At 40.8% G+C, this 21,748-nt stretch overlaps 1 protein-coding gene across 1 annotated transcript; it reads right to left on the bottom strand.

Annotated features, from left to right (window-relative positions):
• Positions 1-3,961: 3,961 nt before the first annotated feature.
• On the bottom strand, positions 3,962-4,766 carry LOC138394203 (small ribosomal subunit protein eS6-like). Its single transcript, XM_069485935.1, is given in 2 exon segments — positions 3,962-4,405; positions 4,407-4,766. Coding segments are annotated over 2 exon segments (750 nt in total). The 5' UTR covers positions 4,749-4,766; the 3' UTR covers positions 3,962-3,997.
• Between the last annotated feature and the right edge of the window lie 16,982 nt (positions 4,767-21,748).

The following is a 21,748-nucleotide window of genomic DNA, read 5'->3' as shown; positions in this document are numbered from 1 at the left end:
TGAAGATGGAAGATTGGAGCGATACATCTAAATCAAGGAAAGATTGCTGGAAACCACCGGGAGCCGGGAAGAGGCAAAGAAGGATGCTCCTTCAGGTTTCAGAGGGAGCATGGCCAACATCTTGATTTCAGATTTAATTTCTTTTTTTTTTTAAGCCACCATGTTTGTGGTACTTTGTTAGGAGTGCAGCCCTAGGGAACTACTACTAATATATATGCCTTCAAAGCTTCAAAACTAGTATGTGGTAGAGCTGGAATATGAATTTAGGTAGGTGTGGCCCTAAGGCCAATGTGCTTAATAAAATAGATTTTTTTTTTTTTAAGCAAACACCTATCTGTGCTAAGCATTTTACATGCTTTTCTCTCAAGTGGGCATTTCTTATCAGTATCTCAGTAGTCAGTTCCTTCTGGAGGTTGCCTGGTGGCTTCCACCAGGGGGCAGACCTGGGCCTTTGTGCACAGAAAGGGAAAAAAACATGGACGTCAGGCAATAGACTTCCTTGCAGTTTCCTCTGCACAAATTACCAATAGCTTTGGTCCAACCAAAGCAAGGACCTGATCAAAAAATAGGGATGGTCGACCCAGAAGAGCAAGTGCAAAGAAACTTCCACCTTGCTGAGGGAGACAGAGTCAAGCTCCCTGCGGGCCTGGGCAGTTTGATCTCCAGATAGGGTGGGATGGTGGACATGTCACCTGTTTCCCCTCCAAACAGATCCTGAATCCATTCTCATTCAACAACTCTCTGATGAAAAAAATAATAATAACATTTATGTTATAGATGCAATTCTGGGGATGGCTGTCCAACGGTTAATCTCCCTTTCTGTGCAATCGTCTCAGCAGCAGCTATGTCCATACCACACAGCCCTATACCCCTGACCAAAGTGGAACTTGGGGTTTTGACATGACAGATGTAAAAGCTGCACCCTAGGAGGAAGTCTGCATGTTCCCACCGCTGAGTTTCCACAACCGCCCTGGTGGCCGGCCTCGTAGAGCGCTAGCTATTCAGCCCTTCCTAGGAATTTGTAGCATAACCAGTATCCAACTTTGGTTTAACAACTCTCTCACTCCTTTTAAGCTAGTCAGAGTTCATTTCTATTACTTGCACATGCACAGAACACAAAACCCGAGTTAACATGAATAAGGATGGTTTCTGTGGGTAGGAAAAAGGGATTAAGTATAATATATTATTTAAAGTCATCCAGGCAAATAGATAAAAATGATAACATCATAAGCCCAACCAGCACCTAGAAAAGGGCCTACTGTGTGTTGGGTCTCAATAAATATTTATTGACTGACTTCAGAAACTAACACACAGTGATATTCAATAAAACTAGAGAAAAGGGAAAGGAGATAGAGATGCTGAGCTAAATTCCACTTTTTTCATAGCACAGGAGATAATGTGGCTTCAAGTGAATAAAGCAAAACACAGAGGTGCAATCGTATTATTTAGAATTATAGTGTGAACACCAGAGTTAAAACAAGGAAAGGTTCTCTGAGGAGTGGGAGAGTGTTTTTCTACATCCTTCTAAACATTGTGTATTCTCCACCAGGCATGGTGGTTCACACCTGTAATCTCAGCACTTTGGGAAGCCAAGGCAGGAGGATCGCTTGAGGCCAGGAGTTTGAGGCTGCAGTGAGGTATGATCGTGCCACAATACTCCAGCCCAGATGACAGAGAGAGTTCGTCTCAAAAATAAATACATAAGTAAACACTGCGTATTCTCAATCTTTTAAAAAATTTGCCAAGGGATCCAAGCCTGTTTGCAAAAGGCCCAGTTTGGAGCCAAGAAGGACCCAAATCCAGAACACGCCCCAGCCACCAGTCACAAGGCACATCTGCCCAGAATGGGGCGCCATTTTTTGATTTATACAGAGACGCTCACAGGGTAGCATCCACCTTGCATTTCCCAGTCCAATGGGAGGAAATGGTATCTCATTATTGCTTTAATTTGCATTCCCTTGCTAGTGTGTGAGACAAGGGCTTTCTCCCGTTGGTAAGCTGTTTGTGTTTCCTTTTCTGTGAATTGCCTTTTCATGTCTTTTACGTTAAATGGAAACTGTGTCCCCTCCTGTTCAGTACTTTCTTTTTTCTTATCTGATCGCATTATTACTCAGCTTCTCCGTCTAGTTTATTTTTGGCATACTAGATCTGCTGTAAGCTCTCCTTTCCTCTTCCTCCTTCTCCTCTAACCCTCTCTTCTCTCCTCCACCTATCTGAATGTGTACGTGCTTCCTAACAATCGTAACACATGCTTCCGGTGAATCATATACATTCATGATAGTAACATACCTTGTATCAGTTAAAAAATATAAACATAACTATCTTTGCCTTGTTCAGTGCCTTTTATTTCCAAAAATATTTTCTCTTCCTTCCTTCCAGCACTTTCACAAACCCTCTAAATTCTCTTATGGGCATAGATTTTTGGAGCAAAAGCCAAGAAGTCTTGGAGATTGTTCTGCTTTTTAGACCTGCCACAAACCCTCTTTTAGACTTGGCGCAATCACTTTCAAAACTGACTTTCTTTTTGCTTAGGTGGGGGAAAGAGAGTGGGAAGAGGAAAAGTGTATAGAAATCCCTAAATTAAAGCCAAAATATTGTTCAACCACATTTGTGTAAACACAGAAGCAATTCTAGAAGAACTTGAACCCAGTGTTTATCCGTGGTTAACTTGGGGGAGGGGATTCTATTTCTTACTTTGTATAATTTATTTTAAAAGTTAGGATTATGCATGAGGTTTACTTTCTCCCCTCCTCCCTGGGCATCTCCTTTCTCTTAATATTTTCCACTTAAATATTTTATGGAAAAAATAATAACATTGGATGGGCGTGGTGGCTCACCCCTATAATACTACAGCTTTGGGAGTCTGAGGCCAGAGGATGGCTTTAGACCAGGAGTTCAAGACCAGCCTGAGCAACATAGTGAGACTCTGTCTCTATAAAAAGTAAAAAAAATTAGCTTGGCATGACAGTGCATGCCTGTAGTTCCAGCTACTAGGGGTGCTGAGGCAGGAGGATCACTTGAGCCAGGACTTTGAGGATGCAGTGAGCTGCGATGATGCCTCTGTACTTTTTAGCCTGGGCAACAGGGTGAGACCCTGTCTCAAAAAAATTAAAAAAAAAAAAAAAAGAAAGAAAGAAAGAAAGAAAGAAATAATAGCATGGTAAAATTCAGAGTAACAGAATGTCTATAATGAAAATGAAATTTTTCTCTTAGCTGTATCCCCAGAAGCAATGACAATTAATACTCTCTCAACTTTCTGGACATGTTCTTTGTATAGTCTCTCTCTGTGTCTCTTTCTCTAACTCAGTCTTTATCTCTATCTCAGTATATCATCCTTCACTCTTTTTAAACAAGTGGGTGTATCACATACAGACTTTTATGCCCCAACAGTAAATCTTGGAAACTGTTTAATGTTAGAGCTCATAAAAATCCACCTCATTAAAAAAAAAATGGCTGCGTAGCATTCTTCTAATGGAAGCTCTGTAATATAACGAACACTTTTCTTATTGATTGGGAAAGATTATTTCCCATCTTTTGCTGTCACAAACAATGTCAAAAGAAAGTGAAACCCCAAGAGATATTGAGCAAATCTCTTTATTCAGGTTTGAGAGTATGTCTAGGATCAGTTCTCGAAACTAGGGTTCCTGGGTCAAAGGCATCTTTTTTTTTTTTCCTTCCTCATTTCCAATTTTTGATAGCTATTTCATCATGTCCTTTCAAAGGAGTTGTACCGGTGTATGCTCACACCAATAATGTGTGAAGGTGTCTGTTGTCTGTTTTTATTCTCTTTTTAACCTAGCCTCTTTTCTAGCTTTTCAATCTTTGATGGATGAACACCGGGCTTTTAACTTATTCCTTTAGTCAACGGTGAGGTTGAGCATTTCTTTATGTTTATAAACTACTTGAATTGTTTTGCTGTTGGGTTGTTCATTTTACTCTTCTTAATTTTTTTTTTTTTTAGGATATGGTCTTATTTATTATTTAACTCAAAAAAATCTTATTTTTGGCTGGACTCAGACTTAGAAGTAGATGCTCTCAGAGAGGACAGCCTACGTCTCTTGGCAATCTGTTCCTGGCGCTTTTCTTTGGCCTCCTTCATTCTCTTGGCCAAAAGTTTAGCATATTCTGCAGCCTCTTCCTTATTTTTCTTAGTATGCTGCTTCTTCAGAGCAATACGCCGACGTTTATGTTGCAGGACACGTGGAGTTACAAGTCGCTGAATCTTGGGTGCTTTGGTCCTAGGTTTCTTACCTTCTTTGTTTAAGGGCTTCCTTACAACATATTGGCGAACATCATCTTCTTTAGACAGATTGAAAAGTTTGCGGATTCTGCTAGCTCTTTTGGGCCCCAGACGACGAGGTACTGTAGTATCAGTCAGTCCAGGAATATCCTTCTCTCCTTTCTTTTACAATAACCAAGTTAAGAACGCTCAGGTTGGCATCCACAATACAACCCCGAACAGATTTGCGCTCTCTTTCTCCAGTTCTCCTTGGTCTATAGCAGGAATGCCCCTTACTCAGTAGCAGGCGAACCCGGCCATGGGTCAAGACACCCTGCTTCATGGGGAAACCTTGCTTGTCATTCCCACCACTGAGTCGGACCACGTAACCCTTCCATTCTTCACCCAGAGCGTCGGCAGCAACTTCCGTGGCCATACGCTTCTCATAGAAAGTACGAAGTTTGCGTTCATCGTCCACTTCAATGAGTTTCTGGCAGCCAGTGGCTGGGAAGGGGATATTCAGCTTCATGTTGAAGCTACTGATCGCCTCCGAGGCGCCACGAAAAAGAGGCCCGACTTCCGCTTCTCTTCTTAATTTTTAAAAGGTCTTTTTAGATTAGGAAAATTAGCCCATGGTTTGTTATATAGGTTGTGAATATTTTTCTAGGTTTTAGTTTATCTTTTGATTTTCTTTAGTAACGTTTTTGCTTCATAGAAATTCAAAATTTTTTTTTTTTTTACCTATTGAAGTGTATCAATCTTTTCTCCTACCACTTCTTAGATTTGTGTCTTTCTTAGAAAGGTCTTCCATTTTCTAAGATTATTAAAAAAAATTTCCCATTTTATAGTATTTTAATTTTTTTTTTTACTTTAAAATTTTTGCTCTATCTGGAATTTATTTTGGTATAAAGAGTGTGGTAGGGACCCACATTTTTTTAAAAGTATGGATGGCTGCCTAGATCTCCTAATACCATTTATTAATGACTTCATCTTCTCCCCACTTATTTGAACTGCCTGCTTTATCTTATATAGGGGCTCGATGGCGTAGATACCAGCAGAAAGTCTTGAGTAACTAAAGTCTGAGATTCTGGTCAGTTCTTCATTTTTATTGCTGACATTCTTTGTATTTCAGAAGGTAAAGGAAGTATCTAGAGGAACTGTTGCCATGAGCCAAATTCTCATCAACCGGGAGGAACAAGCTGGCGAGAGGAAGTGACAAGAACTTTGGCAGAAAGTTCCTGTGCCATTCTAGACACGCTGTCTGCCTCCTACCACTTTTGTTAACCCCCCAGCTTCATCCAGCCTAGCTGAGAACATTCCTTGTGGTCAGTCAGTATCCCTGACAGCCTGGCTCTGTCTCCAGCAACAGGAAGTTTGACAAGTTCCCCAAACACCCTTCTCTCTTTTGTCTTGACTTCTTTGTAAATGCTTTTCCCTTTGCCCACAATACTTTCTCTCACTTCTTTGCTCTCATCCTTCACATCTCAGTTTAAAGGCTACCTCCAAGATGAAGCCTTCCCTGACACCCCAAGGTAGATGCTCCATGGTACCTCCTGTTTCCTGAATAGTCCGTATTCAGCACTGTTGGTGTGGGGACAGGGAAGCTACTCAAGTTCCAGGTCTCATGGTCTGGAAAGTGGGCTGGGGTAAATCCCAAGTAAAGATTTCCCATTGTATATCTGTCCCAGGACCAGCATCAGCTACTTAATTTGTAGGACCCAGTATAAAATGAAACTCTGGGGGGTCCCTTGTTCAATAATTATGAATTTCAAGGTGGAGACAGCAAAGCATTAAACCAAGTTTGGGGCCCTTCTGAGAACAGGGTCCTTTTGTATGTCCATTATAGTGTGTTAAATGGTGGCCCTGGAAAAGATATGTCCACATCCTCAAACTGAACCCCTGTAAATGTGATCTTATTTGGCAAAAAGGTCTTTGCAGATGTAACTAAGTTAAAGATCTTGAGCTGGAGAGGTCATTCTGGATTATCTGGGTAGATCCAAGATCCAATAACGCATATTGGGGAGATTAGATGGACAGAAGAGAAGACAGACACGCAGAGGAGAAGACAATGTGAAGATGGAGTCAGAGACTAGAGTGATGCAGCCACAAGCTAGGGGGTGCTGACAGCCACCAGAAGCTGGAAGCAGCAATGAGGGGTTCTTGCCTATGGTCTCCTGAGACATCCTGACTCATTCATACACATGGAGAGGCAAGGGCGCTAAGAACCCATGCAGCAACCCTTGACAAATGAGGGAGGGGAGCCGTTGATAAATCACTCCTCTCTTGGGTCCCTCATTTGAAGAGCATTCTCCATGGGAGCTCTCCTCTAAGGGAGCTCGGCAAAACTGGACCCCAGTTGCCTGTGGTGATAACTGTCTCAGTATTGTTTTTTTTTTTTTTTTTTTTTTGAGACAGAGTCTCACTCTGTTGCCCGGGCTAGAGTGAGTACCATGGCGTCAGCCTAGCTCACAGCAACCTCAAACTCCTGGGCTCAAGCGATCCTCCTGTCTCAGCCTCCCGAGTAGCTGGGACTACAGGCATGCACCACCATGCCCGGCTAATTTTTTCTATATATATTTTTAGCTGTCCATATAATTTCTTTCTATTTTTAGTAGAGATGGGGTCTCGCTCTTGCTCAGGCTGGTCTCGAACTCCTGAGCTCAAACGATCTGCCCACCTCGGCCTCCCAGAGAGCTAGGATTACAGGCGTGAGCCACCGCGCCCGGCCACTGTCTCAGTATTGTATCCTCGGATTGGCTGTCACTTCTTCTCCGTTTCGTTCTTTTCTGGCCTCCCCTTCCTTGGAATCACTCTCCAAATTAAATTAGCTGCATGTAAGCCCTCATCTCAAGCTCTGCTTTTTGGAAGAACCTAGGATAAGACAATAGGTATAAAGAATTCCATTAATGTTTTAGTTTTTCCATGACTATTTCAACATTCCTGTGTCACTGCTACTGCTGCTGCTGCTGCTCCCTGAACTGGTTCAATAAGGCAGGAAAAAAATGGTTAAGCCCATGAAAGGTTCCAATCAGGGCAGGAGAAAGCAGGATGAGGTCAGGGACATTGGGACCTGATGAGAGACATGCAGAGAGGATGGAAAGAGCTGAGCAGACAAGATCAGCCATGCATGTGGCAAACTTAGGGCACATTATCAGGAGCATAGCATTGAGAACAAAGGAGGCAAATGTTCCCCTCCATTCGTGGATCAGACCATAGTTGGAACACTGTGTCTCACTTCTGGGCACTGCACTTTAGTAAAGCAAATTAATACAAAAGGTCAACTAAGATGTTTCAGGACTTGCTACCACATTACAGAAAGTAATAGGTAAGTTTTATTTGCAGAAGAACTGCTAGGAGAAAGGGAGGAATATGAGAGCGGTTTTCCAGTGTGTGAAGAGCTGTCATACGGAAGAGGGAATGGATTTATTCTAGAAGTGAGGAATAATCAATGGAAGTTAGAGGGAGCCAGATTTAGCTCAACATAAGGTGAAACTCTCAAACCTGGAGGCTGCCTTCTGTCTTCCAGAGGATCCAGATGCCTGGGCTTCCCATGCATGGTGTGGTTTCCAAACTAAGAAGAACCAAAGGCAATGAAATGAAAGGATCTTAGCTTGTCTCTTCCCCTCTTTCCCTCCATTCATTCCATCAAATTGCTGAACATCTCTAATTCACGGGAAAGTCTTCCTTACAGAGAATTAAAAACCTTTTGGTTACATCTTTTGTACCCAGGTGCTTCCGTTGGAAGGAAACAGAAGCCTCCAGCATTGCTTTCTTTTGTCAGAGTCCTTCTTGAAATGTGGTTCATGGAACTGAGCATGTTTGTGATAGCCATGTCCACACCCTGGCAGCAAGAGTCAATTGTTCTTGTGCATCAGTTAGGATACTTTGATTGTAAGCAACAGAAACTGACCCTGACTAACCTTAGGTAGAAAGATATATTTATTAGATTATAAAATAGCTATAGGTAAAATTGAAGGTCAATCTTTGCTGTCAGGAACCACGAAGGTTTTAAGGATCTGGGTAGCAGGAACAGATGGACCTATATTGTGTATATCTGCACATGTAAAAAAAAAAAAAATATATATATATATATATATATATATATATATATATATGAAGCCTGCACTCATAACCACTCTGTTGTAGAATCTTCTTCACAGGAAGCCAATTCTACAGCCTTGCCTTAATTGAAACCTGGCTCTCCATAAAGGCTATTTCTTCTCCCCCTTTCTATTATCATCTTAAGAAATTTTAGTGTCCTTGTAGATGACTTTCCCAACATGCTGGTTGACGGTTCTGTGTTCTTCTCAACCAAAGATCTTCTCCTCTACTCCCTCTTGGCCACAGACTAAGCCTGGGCATCAGCCAGGGCTACTCTATTTGAAAGATGTCCAAACGCACACTTCCACCTACTGATGACGCCGCTTCCCATCTTTCCCCCTCTCCCACACCTTCGTTCCCACGTAACCCATTTTCAGCCTCATCAAAGCCGCTGGTCCCTGACTGTTCTTGGTTTCACTTTTCCCCCAGCTGGGAGCCTGTGGTCAGTCGAATGAACACTCCTTTGACCACTAATCCCAGATCCTCCACATCTTTGCCTTTCTGACTCTTCATTTTCTCAGTTCCTATATCCAGGCTTTTCAGAAGGGAGAAAAATCACGGCATCTGACTTTTTTTTTTTTTTTTTGCTTCATGAAAAATTCTTACTTTCCATCCATAGCTTGATCTTTACGCTGATCGATAATTCTTTTCATGAATTGTTAGATGTTCTCTTTCTCACACAAGACCTCAAGACCTCTACCCAGTTGTGTCTTTTTATTCCCAACAGATTACTTCCAGAGAAAATATAGGCCAATGGGCTAAAACAACCTCAACTGCCTGCTCCTCCACTTAGAAACTTGCTTATAGTTTCCCAGTCTTTCCCACCATTACTCTATCTTCAGGAGGACAAGGATCCTGTCTAATTTTCAAGGGTAAGTGTTCCACCTCTTTCTTTATCATTTATCCTCTCTTTTCCCCAAGAACTTTGCTCCAGAAATTAATTCTCTATCTTCCAAACTTTCATTCTTTCCCTGCCATTGCCTGGTTTTCCTCCATATTACAGAAATTCATGTCTCCATCACCTAAATTTAAAAATCCAGCAACCCCAACCATTTTTCTTCTCTCTTTCTTTCTTCCTTCCTTTCTTTGTTTCTTTCTTTCTTTCGGGAGACAGGGTCTTGCTTCATTGCCTGGGCATGAGGGCAGAAGCATGATCATAGCTCATTGCAACTTCAAACTCCTGGGCTCAAGTGATCTTCCTGCGTCAGCCTCCTGAGTAGCTGAGACTACAGGCATGCTCCACCATGCCTGGCTAATTTTTTTTTTACTTTGTTATTTTTTAAGGTCTCACTATGTTGCCTGGGCTGGTCTTGAACTTCTGACCTCAAGCGATCCTCCTGCCTTGGCCTCCCAAAGTGCTAAGATTACAGCTGTGAGCCACAGCACCCAACCCTAAGCCCTTTTCTTAATCCTAACTTTGCTTCAAATCATGATCATGTCACTCCCTGTATAATCATTCAAACCTCTGGGAAAAGTACATGTAGTATGTATTTTAAATACTTTTTTTTTTGAGGTAATTGTCAATTCATATGCAGTTGTAAGAAATAATACAGGGAGATCCTATATACTCCCCATCCAGTTTCTTCCAGTGGAAACATACTGCATAACAGTAGTGTAATTTCCTAACCAGGAAATCCACATTGATATCAACTGATCTTATTCAGATTTCACCAGCATCATGTGCATGCATTGGGGTGTGTATGTTTAGTTTCATGAGATTTTATCACGTTTAGAATCCCATGACCACCAGCAGTCAAGAAAAAGAACGGTTTCATCACTAGAAGGATCTTCACGATATCCTTTTATAGACACAGCCACCTCCCTTCCTCTACCTCCTTGCCCTGGCAACCACTAATACATTCTCCATTTCTACAATTTTGTCACTTCAAGACTGTTATATAAATGGAAACATACAGAATGAAACCTTTGGGATTGGCTTTTTTTTTTTCTTAGAATAATTCTCTTGCAGATCCAAATAGTTGTATCAATAGTTTGTTGCTTTTTGTTTCTGAGCAGTATTGCTGCTCTATGATATGGGCTCCTGTAGTTTGTTTGTTGAACCATTCACTCTCTGAAGGACATTTGGGTTGTTTCCAGTTTTTTGCTATTACACATAAAGTTGCTATAAAAATGTGTATATGGGTTTTTGTGTGAGCATAAGTTTTCATTTATCTAGGATATATGTCTTAGGGCACAGTTGCTAGGCTTGCATGGCAATCACTTATTTAGTTTTATTGATTGATTGTGACAAAAAAACACATAACATAAATTTATCATCCTAACCATTTTTAAGTGTACAGTGCAGTAGTGTTAAATATACCCACATTGCTGTGAAACAGATCTCCAGAATATTTTCATCTTTCGAAACTGAAACTGTTTACTCATGAAACAACTCCCCCTTTCCTCCTTCCCTCAGCCCCTGATAACCACTATTCTACTTTCTGTCTCTACGAATTTGACTACTCTAGGGACCTCATACAAGTGGAATCATACAGTATTTGTCTCTGTGGCTGGCTTATATCACTTAGCATAATATCCTCAAGGTTTATCCCTATTTTAGCATGTGTCAGGATTTCCTCTTTTTTTTTAAAGGCTTAATAATATTTCATTGTATGTATATACCATGTTTTGCTTATCCATTCAGCCATTGATGGGCATTGGGGTTGCTTTTACCTCTCTTGGTTATTTGGAATAATACTTCTTTAAATGTGGGTGTACAAATATCTCTTCCAGATCCTGCTTCCATTTATTGTTTATTTTTTTAGGTCTTGCTCTGTCACCCTGGATGGAGTGCAATGGAGTAATCATAGCTCACTGCAGCCTCCTGGGCTCAAGAGATGCTCCTGCCTCAATCTCCCAAACAGTTGGGACTACAGGTGTGCACCACCACACCTGGCTGGTCTCGAACTCCTGCCCTCAAGCAATCCTCCTGTGTTGGCCTCCCAGACTGCTGGAATTACAGGTGTGAGCCACCTCACCTTTGATGCACCACAGGTTTTACATTTGATGTAGTCCCAGCCATATTTAGTTTTGTAAGAAGCTGCCATACTCTTTCCCAGAGCATTGGTATCATTTTACATTCCCATCAGCAATGTATGGATGTTTCTGTTTCTAAACATTCTTACCAGAATTTGGTGTTATCACTATTTTATAATTTTAGTTATTTTGATAGGTGTGTGATGATCTCTCATTGTGGCTTTAAGTTTATTTCTCTAATGGCTAATCATGTTCAACATATATGTTTATCTGTCATTTATATATTCTCCTCCATGAAATGTCTGTTTATGTCTTTCCCCCACATTCTAATTGGGTTGTTTGTTTTTCTCCTGTTGAGTTTTGAGAGTTCTTTATGTACTCTAGATACTAGCCCTTTGTGGGTTATGTGGTTTCCAAATACTTTCTCCTAGTATGTAGCCTGTCTTTTCATCTCTTAACAAGATCTTTCAGGGAAAAAAAATATTTCAAAATATTAAGGGCATACAAATATTTTTGTTACATGGATACCTTTTATAATGCTTGAGTCAGGGCTTTCAGTGTACTCATCACCCAGTAGTGTTCATTGTACCTGACAGGTAGGTTTTTACCCCTCCCCTCTTCCCCCTTCCCCCTTCTTGATTTCCAATGATCTTTGCATCTCAGAGAAAATTATTTTTAAATTTCATGAGGTCCATTTATCAATTTTTTTCCCCTGCTTTTGGTGTCAAGTCCAAGAACTCTATTGTACATTTTTCACTCCTTTACCCAGAATTTCTTCTTTGAGACCATAAATCACTCCCTTATTACATAAAAATCTTGCTCAGTCCCTGTGGTTTGGTGGAGTGGAGGCTAACAAGGGCACAGCCAATAAGGACCCTTCATCTCCTGGGCCACAATGATTGGGTCAGCGATGATCGTGTCTCCCAAGCTGGACCACTCAGAGTTCTCCCTGAAACTTTCGCCAGAGTCATTGGGAAGGTTGCTCTCTACCTCTCCACGCGGAGAGAGACTTTCTGAGAAGAAGGCAAGTAGAACCATGAAATGAAGAGAAAGACAGGATTTCCATTATGTACAATCAGTTCTCTGTGTCTGCAGATTCTGCATTCACGGTTTCAACCAATTGCAGATTGAAAATATTTAAACAACAACAAACAACAAACCGACAATAAAAAACAAATATAACAATAAAAAGTAGGCCAGGCGTGGTGGCTCACGCCTGTAATCCTAGCACTCTGGGAGGCCGAGGTGGGCGGATCGTTTGAGCTCAGGAGTTCGAGACCAGCCTGAGCAAGAGCGAGACCCCATCTCTACTAAAAATAGAAAGAAATTATATGGACAGCTAAAAATATATATAGAAAAAATTAGCCGGGCATGGTGGTGCATGCCTGTAGTCCCAGCTACTCGGGAGGCTGAGGCAGGAGGATCGCTTGAGCCCAGGAGTTTGAGGTTGCTGTGAGCTAGGCTAACGCCACGGCACTCACTCTAGCCTGGGCAACAGAGTGAGACTCTGTCTCAAAAAAAAAAAAAAAGTAATACAAGTAAAAAACAAACAATATGATAACAGTTTACATGGCATTTACATTGTATTAGGTGTTATAAGTAATTTAGGGATAATTTAAAGTACACAGGAGAATGTGTGTAGATTATATACAAATATATATACCATATTACACCATTTTATATAAGGAATTTGAACATCCTCAGATTTTGGTATCCTCAGGGGTCCTAGAACCAAAGAGCAACTGTAGTTTGAACCCCTGAATTCAGGTATGTCTGGAGCTAGCTACCCTTTGATGTTTCAATTATAAAAGCCACTAAATTCACCCCCTTCCTGCCAAGCTGGTTTAAATTGGGATTATGAGGTGCATAATCAAGAGATTCCTAGATAATGCAACATTCTATATTTATTATTCATCCCTTCTCTTCTTTATTTTGATCTTCAATTTATCACAGTCTGCTTTTCATCATGTCATGCCACTGAAACTGCTCTTGCTACGCTGACCAGGGACAAAAATTTTATGGTCTCTTTTTAGCCCTTCCTGTACTTACCTTCTTTGCCAGATTTGACATTAAACACGACTCCTTCTTTCTAATATTTCCATGATATCTTCCTCTTTTTCTATTTCTTATGTTCCTCAGGATTATAACACTGGCTAATACCTAATACACACAAGAGACCATGATGGACATCATCACATAAATTACATCATTATGTGGAGCTTAAACTCCTCCATCTCTTCCACATACTCTGCATTTTATATCTTCTTTCTAACTATGGATGTATATATTTGGAATTTTGTGCCTCAGAACTGGACTTTCGTTCTCATCTCCTGGACTCTACAAAATACTAAAGGGTGCTTAAATTTGCATTTGATTTTCGGGTAACTATCCCTCACAGCTGGCTCATATTAGGCATGCAATCAGCCAGGGCTTCTTCACAGAAACTTAAAATATCTAACCAATTTGGGATGTCTAGCAGTGAGTGAACCATATCTTATTATCTGGGACTGACCTCCCCTGGTGACACGTCAACCGAGATGCAAAAATAATGTAATACCAATCAACTGTCTTAAACAGAAAGGAAAATTAGTGATCTCACACAAGAAGAATGTCCAAAGTAGCACCTCTCCAGGATTAGTGAATTCAGGGATTCAATGTCATCTTTGAGAATCCCTCCTATATTCTTGTTCTGCCATCCTCAGGCTAGGAGCCCTCATGGTCTCAGGATGGCTAGAGTTCTAGGCATCACTGTGCTAGACTGCAAAAATTGCCACACTATGTATTCGCTCCTCCCATAAAGAAATTCAGTCTATTTCTCCACCCAGTCAGGCTCAGCCATGTGACTTGCTTTGGTCAATAGGATAATAGCAAATGTGATGCATGAAGATACTTGAAAAGTGCTTGCACAATGAAGCTTTTTTTTTTTTTTTTCTCCTGCACTTTGGAACTCCAAGACACCATTTTACAGAGCCTGGACCAGCTTGCTGATGGAGCGGAGAAAAGCCATCCTCAGCTGACCCCCTCTGGACCAACCAGCTTGTCAATTGTCAGACATATGAGTGAGGCCAGCCTAGACCATCCTGCCCCGGCTGAGCTAGCTCAGATCAGAAGGACCAACTGGCCAGCCCACAAAATCATGGGAAATAATAAATGCTTCTGTATTATGTCACCAAATTTTGGGGTGGTTTTTTATGTGGCAAAAGCCAATTGATAGTAGAATCACACACAGACACAACAACACACAGTAACAGGAGAGTGGCTGTCTTGATACTGTATCTGACTTTAGCCTTGAGAAGTGTTTCCTTGTGTATCATTAGCTAGAACTGAATCACGTGTCTATTCTTAAACTCATCACTAGTAAAGGGCATAGAACTATAATATCATGATTGGCTTGGAAAAGCACTGAGGCTGTGCAGAGACCAGTACACTATCCCCCAAGTGGGCTCTACTGAAAAAAAAAAAAAAAAAAAAAGTAGAAGTGTTCTGTCTTTGGGCAGAGTCCCACCGAGGGGAGGGGCAATCGGTGAGGGAGCAGCGGGTTTTCTCTGGGCATCTAATTGGCATCTACTGGGGGAAGGCTGCAAGCAATTGCATTTTCTGCTTCTCCTCATTCTCCCCACCCTCAGCTATGGCTAATTGGACTAGGGATGCACTGCAGAAGAAAGATGAGTCAATCCAAGTCCTTCTCTGGGTATTTGGCATTGAAACTATGTGATGGCATGTGTGGGACGTGGGGACTGTGTCACGTACACCAGGGGGATGTGGGGAAGCCTACACTCCTAAACTCAAAAAGGAAGTGCTTCTCAAATGGAGGGGGAGAGAGAGAGAGACAGAGAGAGAGAGAGAAAATGAATCCAATTAATGTTTTCTATTTTCTAGATCTGAAGTCCTGGCTGGATTGCTGTTCTTGGCTTCTGGAGACATCTCTATAATTCTTATAATCATTTCCCCTTCATTTGCTTGAGTTGGCCCTAATGAACTTCTGTCACTCACAATAAAAGTGTTTTTAATACACCGTTCTTTTGAAGAGATGCCCAACCTCATTCATAATAAGATAAATGAAAATTAAAATTCCACTAAGATCCTATTTATCACTTATCAGATTGGCAAAAATAGAAAACTCTGACAACTCTGTTGGTAAGGCCGTGGGGAGACTGGCATTGTCATCATAACTGGGGTGAGTACAAAAGGTTGTAGCCCCCGTGGAGGGCAAGCTGGTGACATCTATCAGCCTTGAAAATGCACTTACCCTTTGACCTAGTAATCCCTAGTTCTGGGAATTTATTCTAGAGACGCCACCGGGAGGAGTTGATGTATGTTCAAGGTCATTTACTGCAGCATCATTTGTGATAGGAAAAGTTTGGAGACAACCTAGGTTTACCCTGACGAGGGACTGGTTAAACTAACTGCTACATCCTTATATGTAATATGATACAGTTGTAACAATTAATGAAATTCTCTATGTTCTGATATGAAAAGAACTTCAGAAAGATTAAGTGAAAAAAAAACAAAGTGTAGGATGTTGTACATAGCATGATACTTTTTGTGTAAGAAAGGAGAAAAAAGGGCCGGGCGCGGTGGCTCACGCCTGTAATCCTAGCACTCTGGGAGGCCGAGGTGGGCGGATCGTTTGAGCTCAGGAGTTCAAGACCAGCCTGAGCAAGAGCGAGACCCCATCTCTACTAAAAATAGAAAGAAATTATATGGACAGCTAAAAATATATATAGAAAAAAATTAGCCGGGCATGGTGGTGCATGCCTGTAGTCCCAGCTACTCGGGAGGCTGAGACAGGAGGATCCCTTGAGCTCAGGAGTTTGAGGTTGCTGTGAGCTAGGCTGACGCCACGGCACTCACTCTAGCCTGGGCAATAGAGTGAGACTCTGTCTCAAAAAAAAAAAAAAAAAAAAAAAAAGAAAGGAGAAAAAGAAGAATAAATAAGAATATATACAGTATTCCCATTTGCTTATATTTAGATAAGTACATTTAATAAAGGAAGAATGGAAAGATGAACAAGAAACTAATAAACTAACATGGTTACTTCTTGGGGGGGTAAAGAGAACAGCTGAGTTTTAATATCATTTTGGCTTTTGAAAATATGAATGTATGAGCTGTTCTAAAAACAAACACAAGTAAAAAGTCATTATTTCAATTAAAATATCACATAATTTCTATTCGATCCGGTTGTCTGAAGAATTCAGAGGAGTGAGAAGAAAACACTCTATGTTTGTATCTTGACACTTGCTTAAAAGACACCCAAGCCTGGAATGTACCGATGAAAATCCAAAAGCAGAGAAGGTGTGTGATAAATACGCCTTTAACTGAATAGTTTCTTTTGTGCTTTCTACGTTGGGCACTGTGGTTTCTTGTTAAAACCTCCCCCCGCCCCGGGCCACACTGCAACTGGAAGCACAGTTTTATAGATGGGCATTCTGCTTGGCCAGTTCAAGACTAATCTGACTGGCCAAGCATATAAAAGAATGCCAGGACAAAGAGAGATGTTATATTAAAGATTTCTTTTTTAACCTGCAGGGATCAGGTGGCCTCTTAGAGAAATGACAAAATCTATTTTCTCTTTCTCATATGTTCCTGCCGTTGGCACTCTCTTGTTATAAGAGAGAGTAAGTAAAGATTGCTTGGGGGGGGGGTCTTTTCACAAATGTGGGTGGCAGGGTTCTGTTAGCCTGGGAGCCCCATCTCAGGAGTGTGCAGGAGCATAGACTCTACAGGCAGGCTGAGAGGCTGGGGCACAGCTGTTCTACATTGGTTAGCAAAGTGACCTTGGGCACACACTTAACTCCTCTGTGCCTCGGTTTCTTTATTTGTAAAAGGGGTAATGCTGTTACCTATCTATATGATTATTACGAGGATTAAATGAATTACCACATGGAAAGAATTTAGGACAATGCTTAGCACATATGAAGCCCTCAATAAATGTTAACACTAAAAGAAATAATGATAACTTTGTTATTATATGACTTCAGACTGAGTAAGAGAGTCGGAATGCATGTAAATGGTTGCCACTCTCCCTTCCCTGTCAACCAATTCAGTGCATCCTATTGAAGAAGTATTGAGAAGAGGTCTCTGGATACTGATTCATACTGATCTAAGCTAATAAATGTTGTCCCAGTGGGTATTATGTGTTAGACACTATGCCGGGCCCAGAGGAGGACAAATTGGTAAGCAAGATACGACTATCTCCGCCTTCCCAGAGGTCCTAGGCTACCCAGGGAGATGGATGTTATGGACTGAATATTTGTGTCCCCCCAAAATTAATGTGTTGAAGCCCTAACCCCCAATGTGATGGCATTTGGAAGCCTTAGCCTTTGGGAGGTAATTATTAATAGGTTTAGATGAAGTCATGACAGTATGGTCCCCATGATGGGATCGGTGTCCTTATATGAGGAGGAATAGATCAGAACTGTCTTTCTCTCCACCCTGTAAAGGTACAATGAGAAGGCGGCTGTCTGCAAGACAGAAAGAGAGCCCTCACCAGACACTGGATCTACTGGCACCTTGATCTTGAGCTTCCCAGCCTCTAGAACTGTGAGAAATAAGTATTTATTGTTCAAGCCACCCAGTCTGTGATACTTTGTTATAGCAGCCTGAGCTAAAGAGAATGGACAAGTAAACAGAAAACATAATGCCATGTAAATGCAATGATCAGGGCAGTTCAGGATCCCAGAGGATCACAGGTGAGAGGTACCTAATTTAAACTCTAGGAATAATGAAAGACTTCTTAGAGGCAGGGAGGGGAACAGCAGATCCCCCTGCACCTAGCGATGAAACAACCGTCTCTCTCCTATAGCAAAAACAGTAGTAGTAACAGAAGTTGTAGTGGTGGTACTAGTAACAATAATGCTAATAATTATAATAAAACACACTGAGGGCTTTTTCTAAGCACATTATGTGTGTGAGCTCATTTAATCCTAACAACGTCTTTGTGGATTTACTCTGCATTTACATGACTTGGCCTCACTCATCTCACGCTAATCCTGGCTATCAGATCCTACCTTTATTTTAATTAAAAGTTGATATTTTTCTCATCATGTTTTTTTTTTTGGTGTCAGTTTTGATATTTAGAAATATTGTATTGAAATATTGTTTATGTTGCTTACTGATTTCTTGGAACTCCTTTAATTTTGCACTCAAGGTGAGCGCCTTACTCTCCTGGCCCTGGTCCTGGCCCTGTTGAGGAAGGCCAGGTAAAGATGGCTTAAGGTGGAACTGTGTAACCTACCCAATCCAGGCTTTCTGTGCGGAAGGCATTGCTAGTTCCTCCTTTCCAGACAGCGTCATGGGAGGGAAGAGAAAGAGAAAACATTCCCTATGCAGACTTAGTCGTCCCTTATCATCCCACTTCCCCAAATGGGGTCCCTGCAATGACTTTTAGTGTTTCATTAACATGGCACCAAATCCCACTTAATCTCACAATGAGATCCTTCCTTATTTAAGTCGCTTTAATTATTCTGAAAACATCAAGGAGAAAGTCTCAGATTGGTGCTAATGGGTTTTTAACATCTCGTCACCACTTAATGAGCAGGCCTCTGACTTTCCTTCTGGAGTCCCTGAAGGAAGAGGGGAACGGAGCTGGAATTCTAGAATAGCAAGTCTGCCCTGGAGTCTGAGCTGCTATTGCCAAACCAGTACTGCCGGGAGGAGCAGAGGACGGTCCTGGGAAGAATGCCCCCGTCTGGGTGTCTGACCTTTTGGTTTGTGCCCTCACGCCTTCATTTTTTCCAGTTTCCTTTTCTAGAGTTTAGAAAAACAAGAACTTTCCTTGACATGAATATTGGGTTTAATTGTGCTGTGTTCATTGTTACACGGCGTTTTAACCACTATTAGTTTCTGTTCAAGTTTCTGTTTGTTGCTGTGCTTTGAGCACCCACCTAGGTACTAGAAGGCCTGGGAATAGTTAGGGGGAAGCTGGAGACCAAGCCTCCTCCCTGCAGGGGACTTAGCTGGGGGAACAGGGTAGATACGACACCAGGCGACATCACAGACCCAACCAGCCCCAGCTGTTCCGTCAGTCCAAAGGACGTAAATTGTAGCAATTCCACTTCTGGGCATATATCCAAGAGAAATAGGTGCATATGTCTACAAAAAGACATGTACAAGAATGTTCACAGTAGAGTTTTCCAAAGTAGTTCCAAGCTGTAAACAACCCAGATGGCCATCGACATTGAATGGATATATGGAATATACGATATATTCATGCACAGTAACAAAAAAGAATGAACATGGATATACACAAAAACATGGATGAATCTTACCGACATTATGTAGAGTGAAAGAATCCAGAAACTGTGTGATTCCATTTATATGAAGTTCAAGAACAGGCGAAACTAATCTATGATCTCCACCTTAAAAAGGAAGGAAATTCTGACACATGCTCCAACATGGATGAACCTTGAGGACATTACACTAAGTGAAATAAGCCAGTCACAAAACATATGATTCCATTTGTATGAAGAATTTAGAGTAGTCAAATTCATAGAGACGGAAAGTAGTATAGTGGTTTCCAGGGGCTAGGAGCAGAGGGAATAGAGAATTGTTGTTTAATGTGTATAGAATTTCATTTTATTTAATTAAAAAATTTATTTATTTCCTTCTAAAGTTTTTATTTATTTATTTTTTGATTTTTTTTTTTAAATTTCAGGATTTTATGAGGGTACAAACATTTTGGTTACAAGTAATGTACTTTGCCTTGTCCAAGCCAGAGCTAGAGGCGTGCCCTTCCCCCATACAGTGCACACCACATCCATTAGTTGTGAGTTTATCCCCCCACCCCCCAACCTGACTGACAGCCAGTGAATATTACTACCATGTGAGCACCTTATTGATCAGTTATTTCACTAAGCATAGTATTCTCAAGGTTCACCCATGCTGTAGCATATGTCAGAACTTTCTTCTTTTTAAGGCTGAATAATGTTTCATTGTATGTATGTACCACATTTTGCTTATCCATTTATCTGTTAATGGACACTTACGTTGCTTCCATATTTTAGCTACTGCAAATAATGCTTCTTTAAGTATGGGTATGAATATCTCTTCCAGACTCTGCTTTCACTTTCAACCTATTTGTGTTTTTGGATCTGAAGTGAGACTTTTGTAGACAGCATACAGTTGGATCATATTTTTTAAAATCCATTCTGCCAATCTCTGTCTTTTGGAGAACTTAATGCATTTACATTTAAAATAATTACCGAGAAGGAGAGACTTGCTTTTGTCATTTTGCTATTTGTTTTCCACGTGCTTTTTACTCCTCATTTCCTGCATTGCTGTCTTATTTTGTGTTTAGCTGATTTCTTGTAGTGAAATATTTTAGTTCACTTCTCATTTTCTTTTGTGCATAATCTACAATTATTTTCCTTGTGGTTACCATGGGGATTACACTTAATATCCTAAAGTTAGAACACTTTAAGTTTATATCAGTTTAACTTCAATAACATACAAAAACTCTGCTTCTGTATACTTCTGTCGCCACCCGTTTCAATTATTGATGTCACAAAATTACATCGTTATACATTGTGTGTCCAAAAACATAAATGAAAAATTGTTTTTTTATAATGTGTTAGTCTCATAAATCATGTAGAAAACAGAAAGTGGAGTTATCGCTTTTTTATTATTTTATGATAGTACTAGCATTTATAAATTGTTTATAAATTATTTTGTGATAATACTAGCATTTATAAATTGCCCATATATTTACCTGAATCTTTATTTCTTCGTATTGCTTCAAGTTACTACTGTCCAGTGTTCTTTCATTTCAACCTGCTGGATGCCCGTTAGCATTTCTTGCAGGGCGGGTCTAGTGGTGATGAACTCCCTCAGCTCTTGTTGATCTGGGAATGTCTTAATTCCTCTCTCACTTTTAAAGGACAGTTTTGACAGTTACAGGATTCTTGATGGACATTTTATTCCTTCTAGCCCTTCGAATACATCAGCCTTCTACCTTCTGGCCTCCAAAATTTCTGATGAGAAATCTGCTGATAATCTTATTAAGGGTCCCTTTTATGTGATGACTCGCTTTCTTCTCACTGCTTTCAAGATTGTCTCTGTGTCTAGCTTTCAACAGTTTGAGTATGATGTGTGGGTCTCTTTGAGTTCATCCTGCTTGGAGTTTGTTGAGCTTCTTGGCTGTTCATATATATGTCTTTCATCAAAGAGTGTCATTCATTATTTCTTCAACTAATCTCTCAAACAACTCCCCTTTCTCTTCTCCTTCTGAAACTCCCACAATGCATATGTTGGTTTGCTTGATGATGTTCCTGGAACTTGTGAACGTTACCTTATTTGTAAAAAGGCTCTTTGCAGATGTAACTGAGTTAAGGATTTTGAGATGAAGAGATCATCCCAGATCATCTGGGTGAACCCTAAGTCCAGTGGCCAGTCCTCATAAGAGATATGCAGGGGATATTAGACAAACAGAAGAGGAGAAGAGAGACACACAGA

The sequence above is a fragment of the Eulemur rufifrons genome, chromosome 14 (assembly GCF_041146395.1).
Source record: "Eulemur rufifrons isolate Redbay chromosome 14, OSU_ERuf_1, whole genome shotgun sequence".
Taxonomy (NCBI): Eukaryota; Metazoa; Chordata; class Mammalia; order Primates; family Lemuridae; genus Eulemur; species Eulemur rufifrons.
The sequence above is the reverse complement of the archived record's forward strand: the minus strand, read 5'-3'. Positions and strand labels throughout refer to the sequence as shown.